Source organism: Hippocampus zosterae, chromosome 10 (genome assembly GCF_025434085.1).
Source record: "Hippocampus zosterae strain Florida chromosome 10, ASM2543408v3, whole genome shotgun sequence".
Classification (NCBI taxonomy): Eukaryota; Metazoa; Chordata; class Actinopteri; order Syngnathiformes; family Syngnathidae; genus Hippocampus; species Hippocampus zosterae.
In genome coordinates this window covers 11,227,426-11,247,991 of record NC_067460.1, presented here as the reverse complement: position 1 = coordinate 11,247,991, position 20,566 = coordinate 11,227,426, and the positions used below count along the sequence as shown (strand labels likewise).

At 42.1% G+C, this 20,566-nt stretch overlaps 2 protein-coding genes across 21 annotated transcripts in view; one reads left to right on the top strand and one right to left on the bottom strand.

Annotated features, from left to right (window-relative positions):
• gmfg (glia maturation factor, gamma) overlaps window positions 1-5,194 on the top strand; it is a 73,718-nt gene extending 68,524 nt beyond the window's left edge. For 6 of the 17 annotated variants that reach the window (XM_052077593.1, XM_052077592.1, XM_052077591.1 and 3 more), the window contains exons 3-8: window positions 2,418-2,496; window positions 2,575-2,618; window positions 2,692-2,741; window positions 4,030-4,124; window positions 4,872-4,945; window positions 5,039-5,194. In XM_052077593.1, coding sequence (XP_051933553.1) covers window positions 2,418-2,496; window positions 2,575-2,618; window positions 2,692-2,741; window positions 4,030-4,124; window positions 4,872-4,945; window positions 5,039-5,104 — 408 coding nt within the window. In that variant the 3' untranslated portion in view covers window positions 5,105-5,194. Of the gene's footprint in view, window positions 1-1,270; window positions 1,420-2,033; window positions 2,070-2,417; window positions 2,497-2,574; window positions 2,619-2,691; window positions 2,742-4,029; window positions 4,125-4,871; window positions 4,946-5,038 lie in introns of those variants that run through there. The other 11 variants (XM_052077584.1, XM_052077585.1, XM_052077582.1 and 8 more) reach the window with 5 other exon arrangements.
• paf1 (PAF1 homolog, Paf1/RNA polymerase II complex component) overlaps window positions 1-19,333 on the bottom strand; it is a 50,392-nt gene extending 31,059 nt beyond the window's left edge. For 2 of the 4 annotated variants that reach the window (XR_007964269.1, XR_007964268.1), the window contains exons 1-14: window positions 19,109-19,333; window positions 17,956-17,988; window positions 17,778-17,870; window positions 17,584-17,705; window positions 17,332-17,398; window positions 17,129-17,230; window positions 16,937-17,042; window positions 16,639-16,707; window positions 16,429-16,532; window positions 16,241-16,357; window positions 16,036-16,164; window positions 14,815-14,920; window positions 14,623-14,716; window positions 12,382-13,608 (exon numbers count right to left, since the gene is read on the bottom strand). Coding sequence is in view for 1 of the 4 variants with exons in the window: in XM_052077507.1 (XP_051933467.1) it covers window positions 13,175-13,608; window positions 14,623-14,716; window positions 14,815-14,920; window positions 16,036-16,164; window positions 16,241-16,357; window positions 16,429-16,532; window positions 16,639-16,707; window positions 16,937-17,042; window positions 17,129-17,230; window positions 17,332-17,398; window positions 17,584-17,705; window positions 17,778-17,870; window positions 17,956-17,988; window positions 19,109-19,155 (1,623 nt within the window). In the remaining 3 variants the exon portion in view is untranslated. Of the gene's footprint in view, window positions 1-541; window positions 853-12,363; window positions 13,609-14,622; window positions 14,717-14,814; window positions 14,921-16,035; window positions 16,165-16,240; window positions 16,358-16,428; window positions 16,533-16,638; window positions 16,708-16,936; window positions 17,043-17,128; window positions 17,231-17,331; window positions 17,399-17,583; window positions 17,706-17,777; window positions 17,871-17,955; window positions 17,989-19,108 lie in introns of those variants that run through there. The other 2 variants (XR_007964267.1, XM_052077507.1) reach the window with 2 other exon arrangements.
• Between the last annotated feature and the right edge of the window lie 1,233 nt (window positions 19,334-20,566).

The window sequence follows — 20,566 nt, the reverse complement described above, 5'->3', positions numbered from 1 at the left end:
TCCCTCCGCCTGTCAGTGCCCCCTGCCCGACTGATCACCATGGGAGCCAGAGCCTTCAGTCACGCTGCTCCAAAGCTCTGGAACAACCTACCTCCTGACCTCCAAAACTGCACACCTCTTTCCACTTTCAAGTCCCGACTAAAAACACACCTGTTCAGGATTGCCTACAACACATAGCTCTTCCATTTCCTATGTTTTTATGATTTTATGTCCTGTTTTTATATAACATCTCGTTTACAAATTTTTACATTGTATTTTCTTATTGTTTGTACAGTGTCCTTGGGTGGCATGAAAGGCGCTTTTAAATAAAATGCATTATTATTATTATTACTTTAAATTGTCTCTAGGTGTGAGTGTGAGCGTGGATGGTTGTTCGTCTTTGTGTGCCCTGTGATTGGCTGGCAACCAATTCAGGGTGTCTCCCGCCTGCTGCCCGAAGACAGCTGGGATAGGCTCCAGCACTCCAGCGACCCTTGTGAGGATGAAGCGGATTGGAAAATGGGTGGGTGGATGGTCCTGCTATTTTGCTGTTTGCTTTAGATAGTATTCGTTTGTTTGTTCGTTTATTGTTACTTGAACATATAAAAATATACAGTAATAAATTGGCAGAAAGTGAAGGTAAGTAAAAGTGTAAAAAAGAAAACAGTCATCATACAGCATATGTTCAAAGGAGTAGGAAGAAGTAACAAATTTATCTAGTTCTACCCCTTGTTTTGTATTAATATAAATAGATAAATTTTTATTTCAATCAGAAAGGGAAAAAGTCTGCATGTAAGCAAACACTTTTACCTTTCAAGTGTTTTATACTTTTATTTTTCCAACTTTTGGTTTGTATAGGGCAGCCTTCCTCAACTGGCAGACCGCGATCCACGACCGGACCGCCGACCTCCTCTGCCCTGACGCTCGGCAAATTGTATAAAATAATAAATTATCATGTGATTAATCAGTGTTATCAATCAATTGTACTGAATTGCTCAAGAGCATTGAACACATTTTTTTTGGTCATTGTATAGAAAAAAAAAATCCAAATACTTTTAAGGACTATTTTTCAAAAGAGTGACAAGCAACTAAATCCATCCATCCCATCCATCTTCCGAACCGCTTGATCCTCACTCATGTTTAGTGAGTTTGCACACCATTGTAAAGATATCAGACTAACCTAATTTAACCTAAACAAATTTATTTTCTACCAAAGCGAGCAAATGCTTGTCGGCAGTTTTGAGCGCATACCTGCTAAATTGGACCTGGCCAGCAGGGGCACTGGACTTAAACTGTATCATAGAAGGCCTTTCAAAACGGCAATTAAAGATGACAAGCAGAGAAGAAAACATGTTAGACAAGTTCACACCTGCACATTCAGTGCTTTACATCCACCTGAATAGTTTCGAAGCTCGCCGTGCTTTGCTCCCTCCTTAACAGGTAAGCAGTTTGCAACACAAATCTATTTCGCTTGCATTTGGTGGTGGAAAATGCATATGTATAAATCCTAAATTTCCAATCTTTATCATTAATTTGGATTGTTTCAAAATGAACAGATTGGGTGGGGCTGCAAGGACATAAATGACACCAATTTTGCCAAGTGGTGCATTTCGGTTTTTTGCATTGTCAAGCACTCCACGAGTGAGTGATGCGTTTTTAGAAATATATTTGTCTTTTAGCTGCAGAATATCATGCGACGTTCCCAGACTGCTGGGAAAGTCCCAAATTGATCTTCGCAGAGCTTCCTTAGCCCGGCCTCAAACTGCTCTCACAACCTAAGTTAACACTTTTTTTTCCCATATACATGTCTGAGTAATTTCATGTACCAAATATTGGACTTTGGCGATCCCAAATATCGTTTTCCGATACGGGGCTTAGGAATGTCATTTATACGAGGTTTCGGGACCACGCCCGAGTAGTCAAAAGGGTTTTCATTTCCAAAGACAGTTTGCTATTTTGTATTTATTGAGCAAGTGTGAGTGTACAGAGCTATAGAATAACATCTGTGTTGAATATTAAAGCTTTTTTTTCTTTTTTAACTTTTTTTAATACAGTCAGGAAGTCTGAGGAAAAAGATCAGCAGGAAAATGGTGAGCAAAACTGATGCAATTCCATGATCGTGTTGTTTCATGTTGTATCATTCCTTTCTACTTTGTTTCTTTCTTTTCTATTTAAGTTTTTTCCAACGTTTGAGCTAAGGGACTCATTGTACATTCGAAGAATCTCATGGCACACCCTTGAACAAAAATGTTACCCAAAGTCAAAGTGTCTTCTGCTAATCAAATTGTTCTGCCTGTCATGATACTTTGTTGACATAGAAAGATAAACAGAGACATATTTGCGTTTAATTACCGGTAAAATAATTTTTGAGAGCCTCTCACTGCACACGAGCTGGTTGGGAATCACTTGCCGGTTTTATCCTGTTTGTAACCCCACAGGCCATGATGGGAATACAGATGGATGATGACCTCGAGCAGAAATTGAAACGTCTTACGAACCACAAACACGCCCTGATTAGTGAGTGCTTCTTCACTCAAATAGACGTTGATGCTGTTCCGTATCTTGATGCAGAAGTGTATATCATGTCTATTGCAGTGAAAGTCGAAAAGCAACTTTTGATTTTGGATCAGGAACACGAGGCAAGTGACACTTTTTATTGGAAAGAATTTGGATCTTGAATGCCCCTTTTGAAAATCAACATTTGTCTTTCAGAACATCTCGATGGATGATTTAAGAAACAAGATTCCAGAGAATGAGCCCAGATATCCGAAAGTAGTAACAAAGGCCATTACCTGTGTTCATTTAGCATGATTGGTCATGACATTGTTCAAGCTGTTACACATGGTAACATAATTCAAGGATTTCATTAATGACAGCAAGTCTTCTCGGTCCTGGAGGAGTATTGCACCCCGAGATTATCACGCAACCACCACCAGCCACTCCTGAGAAGATTAATTATTGTTCCATGCTCTCTCAATTTGTGGATAGTGGCTCTTATCGTAGCTTTCCAGACTGAGAGATCTCAATTGATATCTCAGCCGTTGTTGAATTTCTTTGGATCATGGGAGTTTGTTGCAACTTTTTGAGATCTTTTGCAGGGGCGGTACTTCATGGTGGGGTCACTCTCTGGCCACGCCCTTAGCCACCCCTCACACCTTGCTGGAAATTATATTAGCTATGATCTTTATGCTATTTTCACATGGGTGTAGTATTCCTCTACCCTTTGAATACGCTCCCAAAACTTATTTGTATTCACTCCACATTCAAAGACTCAATGCACAATTGATCTGAATGTAAATTCTCAAAGAAATCTGTCAAGAGCATTCATTCTTAGCGTCAACATTAGTCAAAATCATTACCATCGCAAACAAAAAGCATGGCACAGAAGTCAGTGTTTATCATAGCTCCTCCACGGTCATAATTTCATGAAATCACACATGTCCAGAACCTTGCTGTGCGTGGTGGACATTGTTCTGGATATGTGAGTCTTTTATTTCATGAAACTCTGACTGTGGGGGGGATCATAAAAAATGACGCACCCATGCATGGCCACCCCTCTTTGGGGTGTTGTGTCACCCTGGCCAACCCCGCGAAAAGTTTTTGGCTCCAGCACTGATCTTTTAGCCAACTTTAAGTTGTCAAACAGGTTTTACTTCTGTGTTTTCATGATCAAACAGGTCTGGAGGTAATCAGACGTGTGTGTGATCATCCTCAGTGAATTCATGATTAAACAAGGGGTGCAAGTGCTTTTTTAAAGAGGACCAGGGAGCTCCAATCTCCCCCCCCCCCCCCACCCCAAATATATCAAAATTCCATTTAAAACCGATTTTTCTCTTTTTATTATGTTGACCATTTGTCTGATTTGTTTGTTTGGTGATCTAAAACATTTAAGTGGGGGAAACTGAGAATTTTTGAAGTGGAATATACATTTTCATGGCACTGTATTTGAATTTTGCTGTCGCATGACACTTCCAATTGTGAGCCAGTGAGGTGTCCAAAAATTCCCAGTTTTTTTAACAGCATGAAAACTTTTCCTTGACTGCTACGCAAGATTATCGCCTATACTTATGATTTCCTGCGCCCAAGCGACTCAAAGCTACACCACAGTGCGCTGATTTTGGTAAACCCTGACCCCAGCCCAGGCGGTAAGTATTTATTTTGTTGCATCAATCATGTCTTCTTAAAGGTTGAATTTGAACTCTAGATGGCAGTCGTGTGCTTTTCGGGAATGGTGCGAGGCATTTGAGTTTAGGTCATTTCCTGGTAGAACTTGGTGATCAATCAGTGTTATCAATAAATTGTACTGAATTGCGCAAGACCATTTTAACACAATGTTTTTGGTCACTGTATTTAAAAAAAAAATCCAAACACTTTAATGGCAAATTTTCAAAAGAGTGACAAGCAACTAAATATCCTGCATAAAAAAAGACAACATAAGCTGAAATTTTCCATATTTTTTTTAGCTAAAATTTCAATTTATTTTTCTGTATGACAAGCAAGGAGTTAAGTGGAAGGCACTCATGGGGTCAAATGCGTTGACACATGGTCCCCACTGACATTGATATGAAAGCACTCTGGTGTGGTGGATATAAAGTCAACACACGCCTGTTCAAATGTGAGGTTTTTGTGATTTAACAAAACAAGACCTCAATAAAGTATTTGAAAACCTTTTTTTCCCTCTACAACTCAATTCAAAAAGAAGAAATAATTTCAAGCGGGGGTTGAACAGCTGAAGTTCATTTGCTGTTAACATGAGTTTGAACCTGACGGATTAATTCCAAACAAAGCCACGTCCCCAGATATGAGGGTGTGCACACTCGTGCTCATTATGTCAAATGAAGACTGTATGTTGAATGTCCCCCAAATATACTTATTGTGCATTGAATGTGAAGGGTGCTCCGCAAAGACCGTGATGGTGTACGTATCCAGCGTGGAACTCCCGAAGAAAGCGATGAATGCCACCCAGGTGACGATGATTTCTCATTTCTCACACTGACTTGTGTAGGTCGAGGGAGCCGAAAAATGATGGGTTTTTTTTCCATTTTTGTGTTCCACTCAGTATCTCGAAATCAAGAACAAGAACGACTTGACCGAGCAGTGGCTGAAAAACCATCTGGTTTACTGAGTTTGAAAGCCCATGAACATGGTGACAATTTCTGTCCATTTTCTTTTTTGATGGCATGTAACTTGCTAATAAATGGATGGACCTATATAACGTGTTCCATTTTGCCATCTTTTACAGAACTTCAATTTTAAGTATCGCAAAAACAAACCAAGCACATTAAAAAAAAAGATCCCACCATTTACAAATCACAGTTTGATATCATATCGGATCATGATTATGAAGGTCAGATTGAATTGATGCAGGTGCTGTCACGTTTCGGTCTAACCGAATCAAGTTTTGGAACCCAAAAGTGTAGACGCCAGACAAGGTCTCCGAAGCAAAAATATTTAACGTACAAAAATCGCACAGACAAAGTAGAAACATAAAGCGCTGGTCGAAACAAGGACCAGAGGGCACAAACAACGAACAACAAAAAGCGCTTGCACTAAAGGCAAGGGAGGAAAATAAGGATCGCGAAGACACACCAAAACAATGTATCCAAAATACACGCAAGAGAAAGCCAATTCACAAAATAAAATCCAATACTTACAAAACCAATGGTACCGAGAGTTCATGAGCGAAACACGACGAGATCTATAGCAAAAAATAGTCTATGGGCAAGGAAGCATCAAGGCATAACAATATCCCGACAACCAGCAGACAGATTGTTGGTTCTTAAATACACAGTGGGCGGCCCGGTAGTCCAGTGGTTAGCACGTCGGCTTCACAGTGCAGAGGTACCGGGTTCGATTCCAGCTCCGGGCTCCCTGTGTGGAGTTTGCATGTTCTCCCCGGGCCTGCGTGGGTTTTCTCCGGGTGCTCCGGTTTCCTCCCACATTCCAAAAACATGCGTGGCAGGCTGATTGAACACTCTAAATTGTCCCTAGGTGTGAGTGTGAGTGCAAATGGTTGTTCGTCTCTGTGTGCCCTGCGATTGGCTGGCAACTGATCCAGGGTGTCCCGCCTACTGCCCGAAGACGGCTGGGATAGGCTCCAGCACCCCCCGCGACCCTAGTGAGGACTAAGCGGTTCAGAAAATGGATGGATGGATAAATACACAGTTCCTTGATTGAAAGATTGGCAGCAGGTGTGCAGCCAGAAAGTCTGCTCAGACTGCCACCTGCTGGCCAGGCCAAGGACAGGAACATGACAGGTGCGTGTCAACAAATTTGTATCTTGTGTGGGGAAAAATCCGTACTACAGCTCATTTCAAACAATTAAACTCAGATTACAGGAAAGTAATTCTCAGAAGGCCAATTGCTACCCTTTACATGATAAAAATAATTTTGATTGTGTCTGTAAATTTTGGGGGTTTGTTTTGTTCGTTGTAAATTAATATTTAATGGATAAAATATTTTTCTCAGTGTGTAATGAAAGTACATAACACATTTCCAACATTGTAATTTCTTGAGATGTAACTCGTGCAGATTTTGACGCAAGCATGGATTTATCTTTTCCTATCTCTCTCTCTCTATACTGTATATACCTGTATATATACATATACATATATATATATTAGAGCTGTCAAACGATTAAAATATTTAATCGAATTAAAAATGCAACTGTCATAATTAACTCAAATGAACAAAAAAATTAATCGTGGTTACTCACACATTTTTTATCGTTTCTGAATTTCCTTTTACATTTTTTTTGTCCTATTTTTTCCCCATTTTAATGCTCTCATCAACATGGAATCATGAATCAGTTTTCTATGTGCCAAATGCAAATATTTAATGAAATAACAATTTCGATTTTCAATTTTACATGAACATTTTTCACTTGGTGCAGTTATTCACACATAATCTCTCACACAATATTACTGTCCATCAATAACGGTGAAAAAATATTTTGTCACACAACAGCTGCTTTAACAGCTTTTTTTTAATGAAATCAAAACAGAGCAATATAACATTATAAAGTGCACATCTAAGGTACACTAGTACTCAGCCTATACTGGATTTAAACCATGGTTGCATACATCGTTTTTCTCAAGTTTGCTTTCAACACAGCAGTCTGTTTCTGTATGTTTGTTGAAGAATAACGAGACACCGGACACACTGTTCATTATGTGCCGCTGTATTCGAAACTGCCGGCCGTACAAACAAGCACACGCACTTCCCCCGTGCTGCAGGGGCAAACCACTCTGAAAGGGGGGGGTTCACTCCCCCTAACATAGTCAGGCTATGTTGATTGTGTTGGTCCTTCTTGCGCGGAAGTCTCTCTACGGTTTTGTGTAGACCTCATTTCAAATGACTACACTTGGTTCGATGACAACACTGGAGACGTTTTACTTTCGCTAGGTCGCTACCACTGTAGCGCACTGTCACTGTCAGACGAACACACTACACAGAGAAGCTCCACCCGCTCTATTTATATGGACACGGAACGCTGTAACCTTCCACACAAAATAGTTCCAAACAAGTAACAATCGCGTCAGTGGCATACATCGTATACCTGTATGATACAGAGAGAGAGAAGAACAGATAACTTTGGTCTTGTCAGTGGAGCAATATGGCAACTATTTAAAGGTAAACTTTCCATTCATAAACTCTTTAAGTATCCGTTTTCGGTGTCTCGCGCAGCCGTGGCTGGCAAAACAGACGAGGGCGTGGACTTCTGCAGCGCGCTTGTTGCTTTGTTTCTGGTGTATTTATAGAGCACCGTAATATCCGCTTGTGACGTGTGCCGCGTTAATCTCGCGAGAAAAAATGTAATCCCGTTAAAATTCATTTAAATTAATGCCAATAAAAACACGCTAAACTAACAGCTCTAAAATATATATATGTATATATATATATATATATATATATATATATATATATATATATATATATATATATATATATATATATATATAAAAATCCTCATCTCACCCCTCGGGTGGTGTCCGTCCCTCATTCAGCTCGGGTCCTCTACCAGAGGCCAGGAAGCTTGAGGGTTCTGCGCAGTATCCTTGCTGTTCCCAGCACTGCACATTTCTGGACTGAGATGTCCGATGTTGTTCGCGGGATCTGTTGCAACCACTCATCTAGTTTGGGCCCCGAGTGCTCCGACCACCACAGGCACGACTGTCACCTTTACCTTCCAGGCTCTCTCCAGTTCCTCTCTGAGCCCTTGGTATTTCTCGAGTTTCTCATGTTCCTTCTTCCTGATGTTTCCATCACTTGGGACCGCTACATCCACTACAACGGCTTTCCTCTGCCCTTTATCTATGATCACGATATCTGGTTGGTTCGCCATTACCATCTTGTCAGTCTGGACCTGGAAGTCCCACAGGATCTTCGCTCTGTTATTCTCCACCACCTTCGGAGGTGTTTCCCATTTTGACCTTGGGGTTTCCAGTCCATACTCCGCACAGATGTTTCGGTAGACTATGCCAGCCACCTGGTTATGGCGTTCCATGTAGGCTTTCCCTGCCAGCATCTTACACCCTGCAGTTATGTGTTGGATCGTCTCAGGTGCCTCTTTGCACAACCTACACTTGGGTCTTGTCTGGTGTGGTATATCTGGGCCTCAATGGCTCTGGTGCTCAGGGCCTGCTCCTGAGCAGCCAGGATGAGTGCCTCTGTGCTGTCCTTCAGGCCAGCCCTCTCTAGCCACTGATAGGACTTCTTGAGATCGGCCACTTCAGTTATGGTCTGGTGATACATCCCGTGTAGGGGCTTGTCATATATATACCGGTGTGTATATATATATATATATATATATATACACGCACACACACACACACATATATATATATATGGGCTACTGGAACAAAGCGGAGATGGGCGAGATGCGATAACATGGCTCTGTTGGAATGCTACTACTCAAGCAACCCTAGTCAGAGGGGTTACATGCAGAGAATGTGGGCTAAATGGTTACATCGAAACCCACAGTCACGGTTGACCACGAAACACCTAGTAGCTCAGTGTCCCAACATCCACAAACGGCAACTGCTGTCACAACTTGAGATTGATGAGGTACAACGCAGGTTACATGGTGAAGGGCCCCAGGCTGCCAGATCAGAGGACGAGGTCATACCAGAGATTGAGAGGCAAGCCCCAATGAATGCAGATGATGAGATTGGGAGGCCAGCCCCAATGAATGAAATGCTGAGCGAGGCAGCAACTGACCTTAAAGCTAAGATCATGGCGAAAATGAAAGCTGGGCAACCTAGAAACCGATTACAACGGCTATGTGAAGTACCATCTGAAAGTCTCATAGAAAGTGTGAATGCAGCACTGAGGGCGATCCCTACCGTAACGATCACAGAAACCAATGAGCTGATATACGCTTCAGCATCAGTGATCCTAGAGACTCTGGGCTATAAGAGCAACCATGGAAGCCATGAGATACGTTACCCACCATGGAAAAGACGGTTGGAGGCTAAGATCAAGGCAGCCCGGAAAGATGTGAGTCAATTGACGGAGGCCCAGAGCGGTGTGATGAAAAGGCCGATACCCGAGAGGTACATCCAGATGACCATACCTGAAGCACTCGAAACTGCCAAACAAAGGCTCCAAGCCTTGTCCAGCCGCCTAACGCGGTACACGAAAGAGAATGAGACCAGACGAAAAAACAGGCTGTTCGCAACACAACCTGCGAAAGTGTACGCTCAGTGGCACGGTCCTAACAACAGAGCTGACCCACCAAGACTGCAAACTGAAAGGTACTGGAAAGGCATATGGGAGAAGGAGATTGCACGTAACAGCAGTGCACAATAGCTGGTAACCCTGAGAGAGGAGCACAGCACCCTCCCTGAACAGAACCCATTTACCATAACAGTGGCAGACATACAGGAAAGAGTCTCAGATATGAAGAACTGGACAGCACCAGGCCCAGACATGGTCCACACATACTGGCTAAAGAAACTCACAGCACTCCATGAGCGCCTAGCAGTACAAATGAACCAGCTGCTGAGGGATGGGACTCACCCAGAATGGCTAACCGAAGGGCGAACGATCCTGATCATGAAGGATCCCTCGAAGGGTGCAGTCCCATCCAACTATCGGCCAATAACCTGTCTCTCCACAACATGGAAGCTCATGTCAGGCATCATTGCGGCTAAGGTAAGTGGACACATGGATCAATACATGAACGAAGCACAGAAGGGCATTGGTAGAGATACCAGAGGAGCCAAACATCAGCTCCTGGTTGACAGAACAGTCGCACAAGACTGCAGGTCCCGACGTACCAACCTGTGCACAGCCTGGATTGATTACAAGAAAGCCTATGACTCGATGCCACATACATGGATCACTGAATGCTTGGAGTTGTATAAGGTGAACAGGACCCTAAGAGCCTTCGTTGCGAACTCGATGAGGATGTGGAAAACCACACTTGAAGCCAATGGCAAGCCACTTACCCAAGTGTCCATCAAATGTGGCATATACCAAGGTGATGCACTGTCCCCACTGCTGTTCTGCATAGGACTGAACCCCCTAAGCCAAGTAATCACCAAGACAGGCTATGGATACCGCCTCAGAAATGGAGCTACAATCAGTCACCTCCTCTACATGGATGACATAAAGCTGTATGCTAAGAGCAAAAGGGACATAGATTCCCTGATCCACACAACCAGGATCTACAGCAGCGACATCGGGATGTCATTCGGGCTTGAGAAATGTAGTCGGATGGTGACTAAGAGAGGAAAGGTAGTCCGCACTGAAGGGGTCTCACTCCCCGAAGGAACAATAGCAGACATTGAGGACAGCTACAAGTACCTCGGTATACCACAAGCCAATGGCAACCTCGAACTGGCAACAAGGAAAGCGGCTACGGCCAAATACCTCCAGCGAGTGAGGCAAGTCCTAAGAAGCCAGCTCAATGGCAAGAATAAGACCCGGGCAATAAACAGCTATGCCCTGCCAGTGATCAGATACCCTGCAGGAATAATAAGGTGGCCAAAGGAAGAGAATTCAGACCACGGACGTTAAGACCCGAAAGCTCCTAACCATGCATGGAGGGTTCCATCCCAAATCCAGCACCCTGAGACTCTACGCAAGCCGAAATGAAGGAGGCCGGGGACTAGTAAGTGTGAGAGCCACTATCCAGGATGAAACATCCAAGCTCCATGAATAGATCAAGGAGAAGGCTCCAACGGATGACGTACTCAGAGAATGTCTCAGACAATGGGGAACAGAGGATGAGGAGCTGGAAGAGGGACCATCATGGGAGGACAAGCCCCTACACGGGATGTATCACCAGACCATAACTGAAGTGGCCGATCTCAAGAAGTCCTATCAGTGGCTAGAGAGGGATGGCCTGAAGGACAGCACAGAGGCACTCATCCTGGCTGCTCAGGAGCAGGCCCTGAGCACCAGAACCATTGAGGCCCAGATATACCACACCAGACAAGACCCAAGTGTAGGTTGTGCAAAGAGGCACCTGAGACGATCCAACACATAACTGCAGGGTGTAAGATGCTGGCAGGGAAAGCCTACATAGAATGCCATAACCAGGTGGCTGGCATAGCCTACCGAAATATCTGTGCGGAGTATGGACTGGAAACCCCAAGGTCAAAATGGGAAACACCTCCGAAGGTGGTGGAGAATAACAGAGCGAAGATCCTGTGGGACCACAGTGTGCTCACAGCGTCAGCCCAGGAGAGCCGCACACAATTAGACAAGACTAATCGCGGGAGGTTTTGATTGTGTGTAGTTTTGCTCCCGTCTACCTGGGGATCTTTGCAGCTGTTTAACAGCAGAACACCGCAACATGGTAAATGAACATCACAATGGCGTCCTCAAATAATATTTGCATGCCTCAGACATTGCATTCACCTTTAGTGGAAGAACAGCACTGCACATTCCTGTGCTCCCTTGTGTCAATATTTAAAATGGTTCTTAACTCCTCTTCTGATATATTTTTCAGTGATTTCTAAGGGGATGTGAAAAGGGGAATTGTACAAATGAAAAGGATATTTTTGTTTTCATGTTTAGTATTTATTTTGGTAAAATTAGTATTTTGTTTTGCTTTTGTTAAATTAAAGTAAAAATGTCTTATTTCCCTAAAAGGGTTATTTCTAAGCAGGCACAACTTAACAAAATAAAAGAGTTCCTGTGCCTCAACACAATACCTCTCATTATTTGCTGTGTACTGGCAAAGTGAACAATTGTTATTTTCATGCACCCCATTATTGGTTGGTTTTGAGGAGTGATGATTTGTATAAGCTTGGCTTGACCATACTAAACGGGCATATAGCCCTGCTCCCCATGACCGCCATGCATGGGACCGGACCTTGGTCTTATTTAAAAAAAAAGTGGACCTACAGCATTTCTAGTTGAGGACCACTGGTATAGGTATTATTCGCGGACACACACTAGCACATTTACATGTCGAGGAGCTTGTGTTTGTGCTGCTTCTCCAGTGACGTAGCTTTGTTCTGTACAAACCTGTCACCAGGGCAACAAGAAAGGAAAAAAAAGTGAAAGGAAAAAAATACATCTTTATCTCATTTGCAGTGTGTTCACTGCGCTAGGTAGGTTTTCTTGTGTACAGTGTGTGACCAGTGCGAAGTTTAGAGGGAACATTGCCGAGGTGTGATCATGAGTGCTAGCTCGCATTGACTCAGGCACGCCAGCGACCCGTGTGAGGATCAAGCGGTTTCAGAATACAGTATGGATCGATACTTTACATAACAGTTGTTTGGAAATGGTTTGTTTGGTTGTCATAGTGAATGCTTCAGACTGCAAGTCCAGGTGTTTTGTAAGTTAACTCTAATTGAAGAAGATAAACTGTCTTTTATGTTCATTCACATCTTATTTGCCTTTCTTTTAGCATATGCCTTACCTACAGGAGCAAAATGTTCACGCACAATACATTTTACATTTTTATTGTAAAACAGATGAATTTAAAAACAAATTCGTCAAGCAAATTTTTCAAACAATTTGCTTGACGGTTAATGTTTTTAAAGCCATTACATAATGTTAACAAAAAATGAAGGGTACACAGTTTTTCATTGTTTTGTGTACTGGCTGCTTCAAAAACAAAATCAACAAGAATGATGTCTGCATCACAACAGGGCGACAGCTACCGATGATGAAAAATCGAGATGACTCCAGTCCAAAAGTACTAGCAGGCTTCTGTATAATGATGACGACAGTACAATTATTCAGAGTCACTGGCGTCACTGGATTCAGACACCCTCTCGCTGGCGCTGCCGCTCTGCGCCTGAGCCTCTGAGTGGTCGCTGCTGCGCTCGCTGTGAGCCGGAGAGGCGCTGCGACTCCTGCTACCTCCTCTTCCTCCCTCGTCGTCATCGTCGCTACCCTCCTCGCCGCTGCTCCTTTTGGGCCCGTTGTCGCTGTCGTCGTCGTCACTCCCGAAGATCTCCTCCTCGTCTCGCATCTCGCGGGCGCGGTCTTCACCGCTCTCGCTGTCGCTTGACAGCCTCCTCTTGTTCTTGCCGCTAATCTTGGCTCTGTCTCGCTCTCCGTCGTCGTCGACCTCTCGCGCCCGTTTCTCGGTCTCTTCGTCGTCCCTGTCAGAATCGCTGACGGAGTTCTCGGCCTCGCTGCCACTGCCTCTCTCTTTATCACCTCCTGGAGGAAAAAGAGGCAAAAAAAAAATCACAAATAACATTGGTGTAAATGGAAAATAGCTTTTCCCCTGTGTGTGTGCGCGTATTTCTGTGTGTACTGACACAGGGGAAAATATTCAAATTACTTGACCACAAAAACATGTCTGCCACGAATTGGGCGGGAGTTGTGGGTGCGTGATTACCTGACTAATCTCTGGACTATTCAATCAATTCTTAAAAGATCTGTTCGTGACATCCCGGGCATTTATGATTGCACACATTCATGTTTGCATCATCCAATATGAATACAAATCATGAATAAAATTATTTTTTGGGGTTCCTTAAGCTTACAATCCTGAAAACCTGCCATTCATTACCCGTGTCTTGTGTCGTAATGTATGAATATACAACTCTCCCCCGAAAAAGGTGAAAAAAAGACAAATCAAATGGGGTTTTTTTGTGCCATTACAAGAATCTATATCAGCCCATATATCAGTCAGGCCCTAATTTTAACCAAGTAAAATCAAGATAAGAGTCAAAAACAATAAAATGTTGATTATATTTAGGGGGATTTTGCTCAAAATAAAATAAAATGAAACATACAATGATAATTATAGTTTGGCTCTTGTAACGTAACCAAATATAAACGCAAACAGTTGAGTAAAAACTATGAATCATGAAGAATAACAACCAAAATACATTTGATTATGGAGAGTTAAATGGGAACGAATAAAGTAAAATTAAACCATACCAAATAATTATATTTTGGGTCACGATAAGAAAATCAATAAAATACATCTAATTTGAATATATTTGGAGGGGATTTAAAAAAATGTAAATAAACGATGCCAAGTAATGATATTTTGGGGATTTGAACAAAATGCAATACAGTACAAGTGATGGGAAATCTTTGTAATTTGGGGATTTCAACCACACACACACACACACACACACACAAAGAGAGTAATAAAACACAGCAGTTTGGTCAACCGTATGTGATGGCACCGCTGTGTCAAGAGAAAATACAATGACTGACCGGAGTCTTTGTCCATGTCCATGTCCATGTCCAGGTCCAGGTCTTCCTCTTCATCCTCAGGCTCATGGTTCTCCAGCTGAGCTTTTCTGGCTTCCTGCCAATCAAACGGCCAAAGAGTCATCAGGGGAAAAAAATTACATAAAAAAATAAAAAGCGTAAGTGGATGGCAAATGGTTGCAGATGGAGACTGACCTGGGCCTCCAGCTCCTTCTCGTTCATATCTCGGTGCTTACAAACCAGCACGGCGTTTGTGGTGGACTGGGCGCCCGCCTTGGCTCGCCTCTTGCTCAGACGCACTCTGCGCCCCGACATCACAGGATATATTAAATTGCCACAACAAGATATACGTAGATATGTTTGCAGGAAGAGTATTACGTTCAATCAGATATTCGGAAAAGGTGTTCAGATCCAACCAGAAAACTAAATAAAACAGGAAAGAAATAAAAGATAACATTTTCAATTTTGAAAATTCATCATTTCAAATCATACTTAGGTCTGGGTCAAAAAAAAAAGGGTAATCGAATCAAATCGACTTTCCTTTTCACAGCCCAATATCGATTCATAAAACCATAAATAGATTCTTTTAATATGTCTTTTTCCCCACATATATTGATGTGACTTCTCACGTTGAGTAATGTAGCAAAACAACATGGCGGAAGCACTGAAATCAACGCGAACAATCTTGAAGGCAGTTGTCTGGAAGATTTTGAGTTTGAAGAAAAAAAAGACCCAAACAGACTACAATGAACTCCATTTTGTGAGACACTCACAGAAATGTAAATGTCATGAATTTGCAATGTGCTTGTGCCACTTTATTTATACAGCCTATCCCTGTGGTTGGAATTGATTTCAAATATTTATTCAGCACGACGTCTCTGATCCACTGGTGAAAGGACACTTTGATCCTCTCCTCTTTCATCTATCACTGCTTCAGACAACTAAGTGTATGCAGAAAATTGGTGAAGATTGCACAACTGTCTGTGTCTTATGTGTTGTGTTGTGTTATTTTTGTTATTTTGACTTCAAAATGGCGCCGCGTGAGTGGCTGCCTTTCCAGCAGCTCCTATATTTTGTTGTTCTACTTCTTCCTTTCATAACTTGGCTGCTGTGAATTGGGAATTTCTCCATTGCAAGACTAATAAAGGTTTTCTTATCTTATCTTCTTATCTTATTGTTTGTTAAATTGAAAACATTTGAAGAGTAATCAAATTGATATATTGAAAATATCTTGAAACGCAGACATTTCCAAAATTAAATGAAATGCTTTCCGGTAGCTGGCAGAGGATTTACAGTTCAACCCAAAATTAGGCAAAAAACATGCCTCAAAAATTTCAAGTGTCTCATGGAATAACCGTCCTTTTGAGTTACAGGGTTTTTCCTCGATCTTTTGTGTCTCTTTGGAGGAGTGCTTACCTTGTTTCCAGCTCATTGTAGTAAACCCCGTCTCCATCTCTGAAGATGAAGAAGTAGTTCTCCTCGTAGCCTTTGCTGGCTTTGTTCTTCACGTTCCAGTTGTACTCCCTGGCAATCTTGTAATCGTAGCTGAAAAAGGCAAAGAACTTGCTGGGTCACTCAAGTGCACCCGATGAAGCGACATCTCGTCTTGTTCTTTCCTTACAGGTCGTCCGGCATGTAGTCCAGCCCCTCATCGCAGTCCCGTTTACGCTTGCGAAGCGTGTCCTCGTTGGGCAGGAAGTAGGCCACAAACTGGTTTCCTTCCTCGTCCATCATGCCTCTGTGCGCATGGAAGATGTTCATCGCTCAAGTGTCAAAAGCCAACACACGGCGGATCTCATTTGCCCCTACCTGATCATGGCTTGGGACATCATTTCCACGCCTGCTGGGCCCGACATGTCTTTTGGAGCAGGATCCGAATCGAAGATGACCTGAGCGCACGGGTTGATCCACATCTGGCGAGGCACAGGGAAAATATTGGAAATCGGTTGAACATTGGTTTAATCAGTTTCATCTACTCAAGTGATATACTTGAGCAGATTAAAAAAATTAGTAGCTCACCTTGAAATCTGGGAAGGCGGGCAAAACCTCCACCGGAGTAACTCGGGGTTTGCTGTAGTGCTGCACAATCTGAACCCAAATACCATTTTAAGATTGTTGCCATCTCTCTCTCTCCGCCTCCCTCCCTCCCTCCCTCCCTCCACACATACACACACACACAGAACCGAAAGTGTGTGCGTGGGGGGGATACGCACGCACGCACGGGAGCCAAAGTGCCATCCTCCCCATTAGTGCATTACACTGCTCAACTCAATACGTTAATGGTTGTGGTTGTAGTTTGCAGTGACAGTGCTCTCACCGGTTTCTGTGCATCTTCAAAGGTCTTTTCGATGGCAGAGATTTGGCTGTCTCTGTCCTTGTAGATTTCCTCTTCTGTGAACTGTTGTTTGACAGACACGCCGATCCTAAGCAAAAACACGCGGTCATGTTGGCAAGCTCTTGTGCTCTCTCTCCCCATCACAGATGCATTCCCACTGGATCATCAACTCACTTGACTTCCACTTTCTCGTTGGAGACACCGTATCTGTTGAACTCAGTGGAAATATATTCCGTCTTTCTCATCCACGGCACCACCTTGGCGTGCTGCTGGGATCTTAAATGGTGGAGGACAAAAAAAACAAACAAACAAAACAAGTGAAAACATCTCCAAAGGCATCACCAAAAATCTGGAGGAGCTCAGCTTTGTGGCTTTACCTCTTGGAGCTGGACGGAGCTTGGATGTCCTCTTCTAACAGTTTTTCATCAGCTGGATCCAAGATGACTGAAAAAAAAAATGATTAAGTAAAACGAAGAATAATACTATTACCTCAACTCCTGGAATACGTTGGGAAAAAATATTATGTCACTATTGGTTTGAAAAAGCATCACAAGGCACAGTTCAGTTGTATTTAACTTTGAACTTAACTTCCTGTGTAATCAAGGCCATGATTAAACAGCCAGACTTACTGTTGGGGTCTATGCGGTACGTGTCTGGGTTGATGAGATCGATAGTGACGCCGAGGTCCGGCTCGGTGAGGAGCTCGTGTTTGTGCTGCTTCTCCAGTGAAGTAGCTTTGTACTGTACAAACCTGGGCCAACAAAAAACGACTCATTGTCTTTCTGCTCCTAGTGGTAATAGTAGAAAGTGGTATTTATGGTACCTGTGTTGATCGAATGGGTATGTGATGAATTTGGGGTCAAACGGGATGTCCGGCAGGCTGTTGCAGTATTTCACCCGACAGACCACACCCGACCTGTCACAAACACAAAACGGCTGTTATTGAAAAGTTATTTTCACCTTCATTCCAACTCAATATAACATGCATCAACACAATTTACCTCTCTGGGACAGTTCTGTGTGATGATGGCCGACTAAAAGGGGGATAAAAGTGACAAATTCTTAATAAGACAAGATACTTCAACAGTGACTAATCATGAGTGTCAACTTTCACACAACATTTTGACAATGGTGCACAATGAATTAATTTCTTTGTATGCATTATTTTATTGTTGGATACAAGAGCAACACATATTATATACTGTAAGTATTTGAACCCCTATTTCTTCATAAATGGATCATGAATTTTATTAGAGCTTGATCCAAGTCAATACACAACAGATTGAGCGGAAAACGTTTCTTGAGACATTTTGCAAGATAATTTAAAAATTATGACACGCACGTCTTGAATTTTGAAAATATTAATCCATTGGTCTAGAATTGGCTGGTACTGAATGAGTTGATCCAAGTGAATGGTGTGAATCAGTTGACAATCTGGACGGAGTGAAAGAACTACAAGTAGAATTGATTTTTTAAAAGGTGCTGAATTACATTTTGTTGTTTTTTTTTAAATAAATTTGCTTAACTTTGTTTTTTAACATAGTGAGCCCGCAACGGTTAGTGCTGGACTCTGGCGCCTTGCAAGTTGCATTCTCAAAATGTGGTAGGAGTACCAGTAGTGGTAATTCATATTATTATTTTTTTAACTTTTCATGCACTGTATATTCTTTAACTTCCGAGCACAATTGATTTAAGTACAGGCCGGTTGTATTTAAAACTGCAGTAGCGCGTGTACATTTCCATTCAATCTAAAAGTACTGTTTGCTTTGAAACATGTATTGAAGTACAAGTTTATTTAACAACGTACACTACAGTTACAAACCATCCCCCAATTTCCTCTGCTTTACAGAGGCTAACAATGATAATAAACTTACTTTTAAAATAATAAAATCTATGCAGCAATTTTGATATTCCTGATCGTGTATTTTAATGGTACCGCTGGAGAGATAGAAGTTGTACTTGGTTTATGGCTAAAATGTCTGAACATAAAAAAAATAATGGGAAATTTTACACTACGCTTGGTAGTCTTTAAACGAAACTCTAGTTAGGTAAGGACAATGAGCCTTTGCGAAGAAAAAAAACACGACATTGTCGCTAATAGGACAGACTGATGATTGCTAAGCTAGCTGCATAGCTAGCAGTTATCGTGTTTACCTGTGGCCGTCCTCGCGCTGTGCTTGCGTCTGAATCGTCGGGGCCATTGTAGCACAAAACGGTCCCCTCACGTTCACCTCCAATAACAGTCACGTCGAATAAATACGAGTGGATAACTTCTTCATAAAGGCAAAGCAACACGAAACTATCGAAACGTACCACCCATTTGCTGAGCGAACTGTTTAGTAACGGAAAGAGTTGACAGAGCCGCTGTTAAAAATAGTCGCTGTTTTTTTTTAGCGCCCCCTGCTGCCCGTGAAGGTGCAACACAAGGCTTGGGTTTGCTCCGAGGTTAAAATGAATTTAGTTTCGGTAATTATTAATGTTATTAAATAATTAATACATATCAACAAATAAATAAATAAAACATTACATCTAACGTTCTTGTACTCACTGGTGAATTAATTATAGTTACGTGATAAATACTACGACAGTTGAACTGATTCAAACAACAAAGCGTATGAGGGAAAAGTGGTTAAGATTGCAAGACTGTTTTTTGTGATGTGTTGTGTTTACTATTTTAACTGTTTTGTTACAGCTGCAGCTGTTCTGAACGCGCTATATAAATCAGGATGTATTGTAATAAATTGTTTGTTTTACGTCTTCTGTTTTAAAACGCTGTTACAGCTGCTGCTGTTGTGGAAGTGCTATACGAATAAAGACGTACCGGTATTGTAAAAAAAAGAGATTTCATTACAATTTAGTTATAATAATGATTTTAGACCCACGTTTGAACTTTTTTTGTCTGAATTAACTATAAATGTGAATCACAACTCTTATCTCAAACCCATTTTAAAAACAACCACAGTATTGAAAAACTGCTGCACACAATGAGGGTCGACACTTTATATGCTGTGTCTATCTCCCCTCTGTTAAATTGTATGCAATGTACAGTATTTACTTACAGTACTTCTGCACAAAAATTTGCCTCGCCCTGGTTGAACTCCAAAATACATTAATTTATTACCCACTAAAATACAAATGAAGTATTCAAATACAAAATTATAGGTTTCTGTCTGAGCTGCAAGCAAAACACACACACACCTGTACTTGTGGCCGAGTGAGGACCAAGTAAAAAGGCCTACAAAGCGAGGACCACCCTTTCTGCTTGACAAAGGAATGAGAAAGACATTTCTAGACACAGGAGGGCGCCCTTAGCCAATACATTCGTTTATCTCTCACACACACGCACACCCGCACCCACGCACAGTAATAACATCAAATCACCCCAAAAACAAACGCATAAATAAATAGAACAGCTTTATCATTGTGACACAGTGGAACTTAAGACAAACACCCCAAAAGTGTTTTTGGTGTAAAAATTTTAAACTCTTTGGCATTTTGTGACATCTTCACAACAGAAGGGTACCCCAGATGGCAAATGAATTTGATAGCCATAGAATTGCGTATACAACTTTCAAAAGCACAGGAATCGGACTGCGCAGTACAATATGAGCA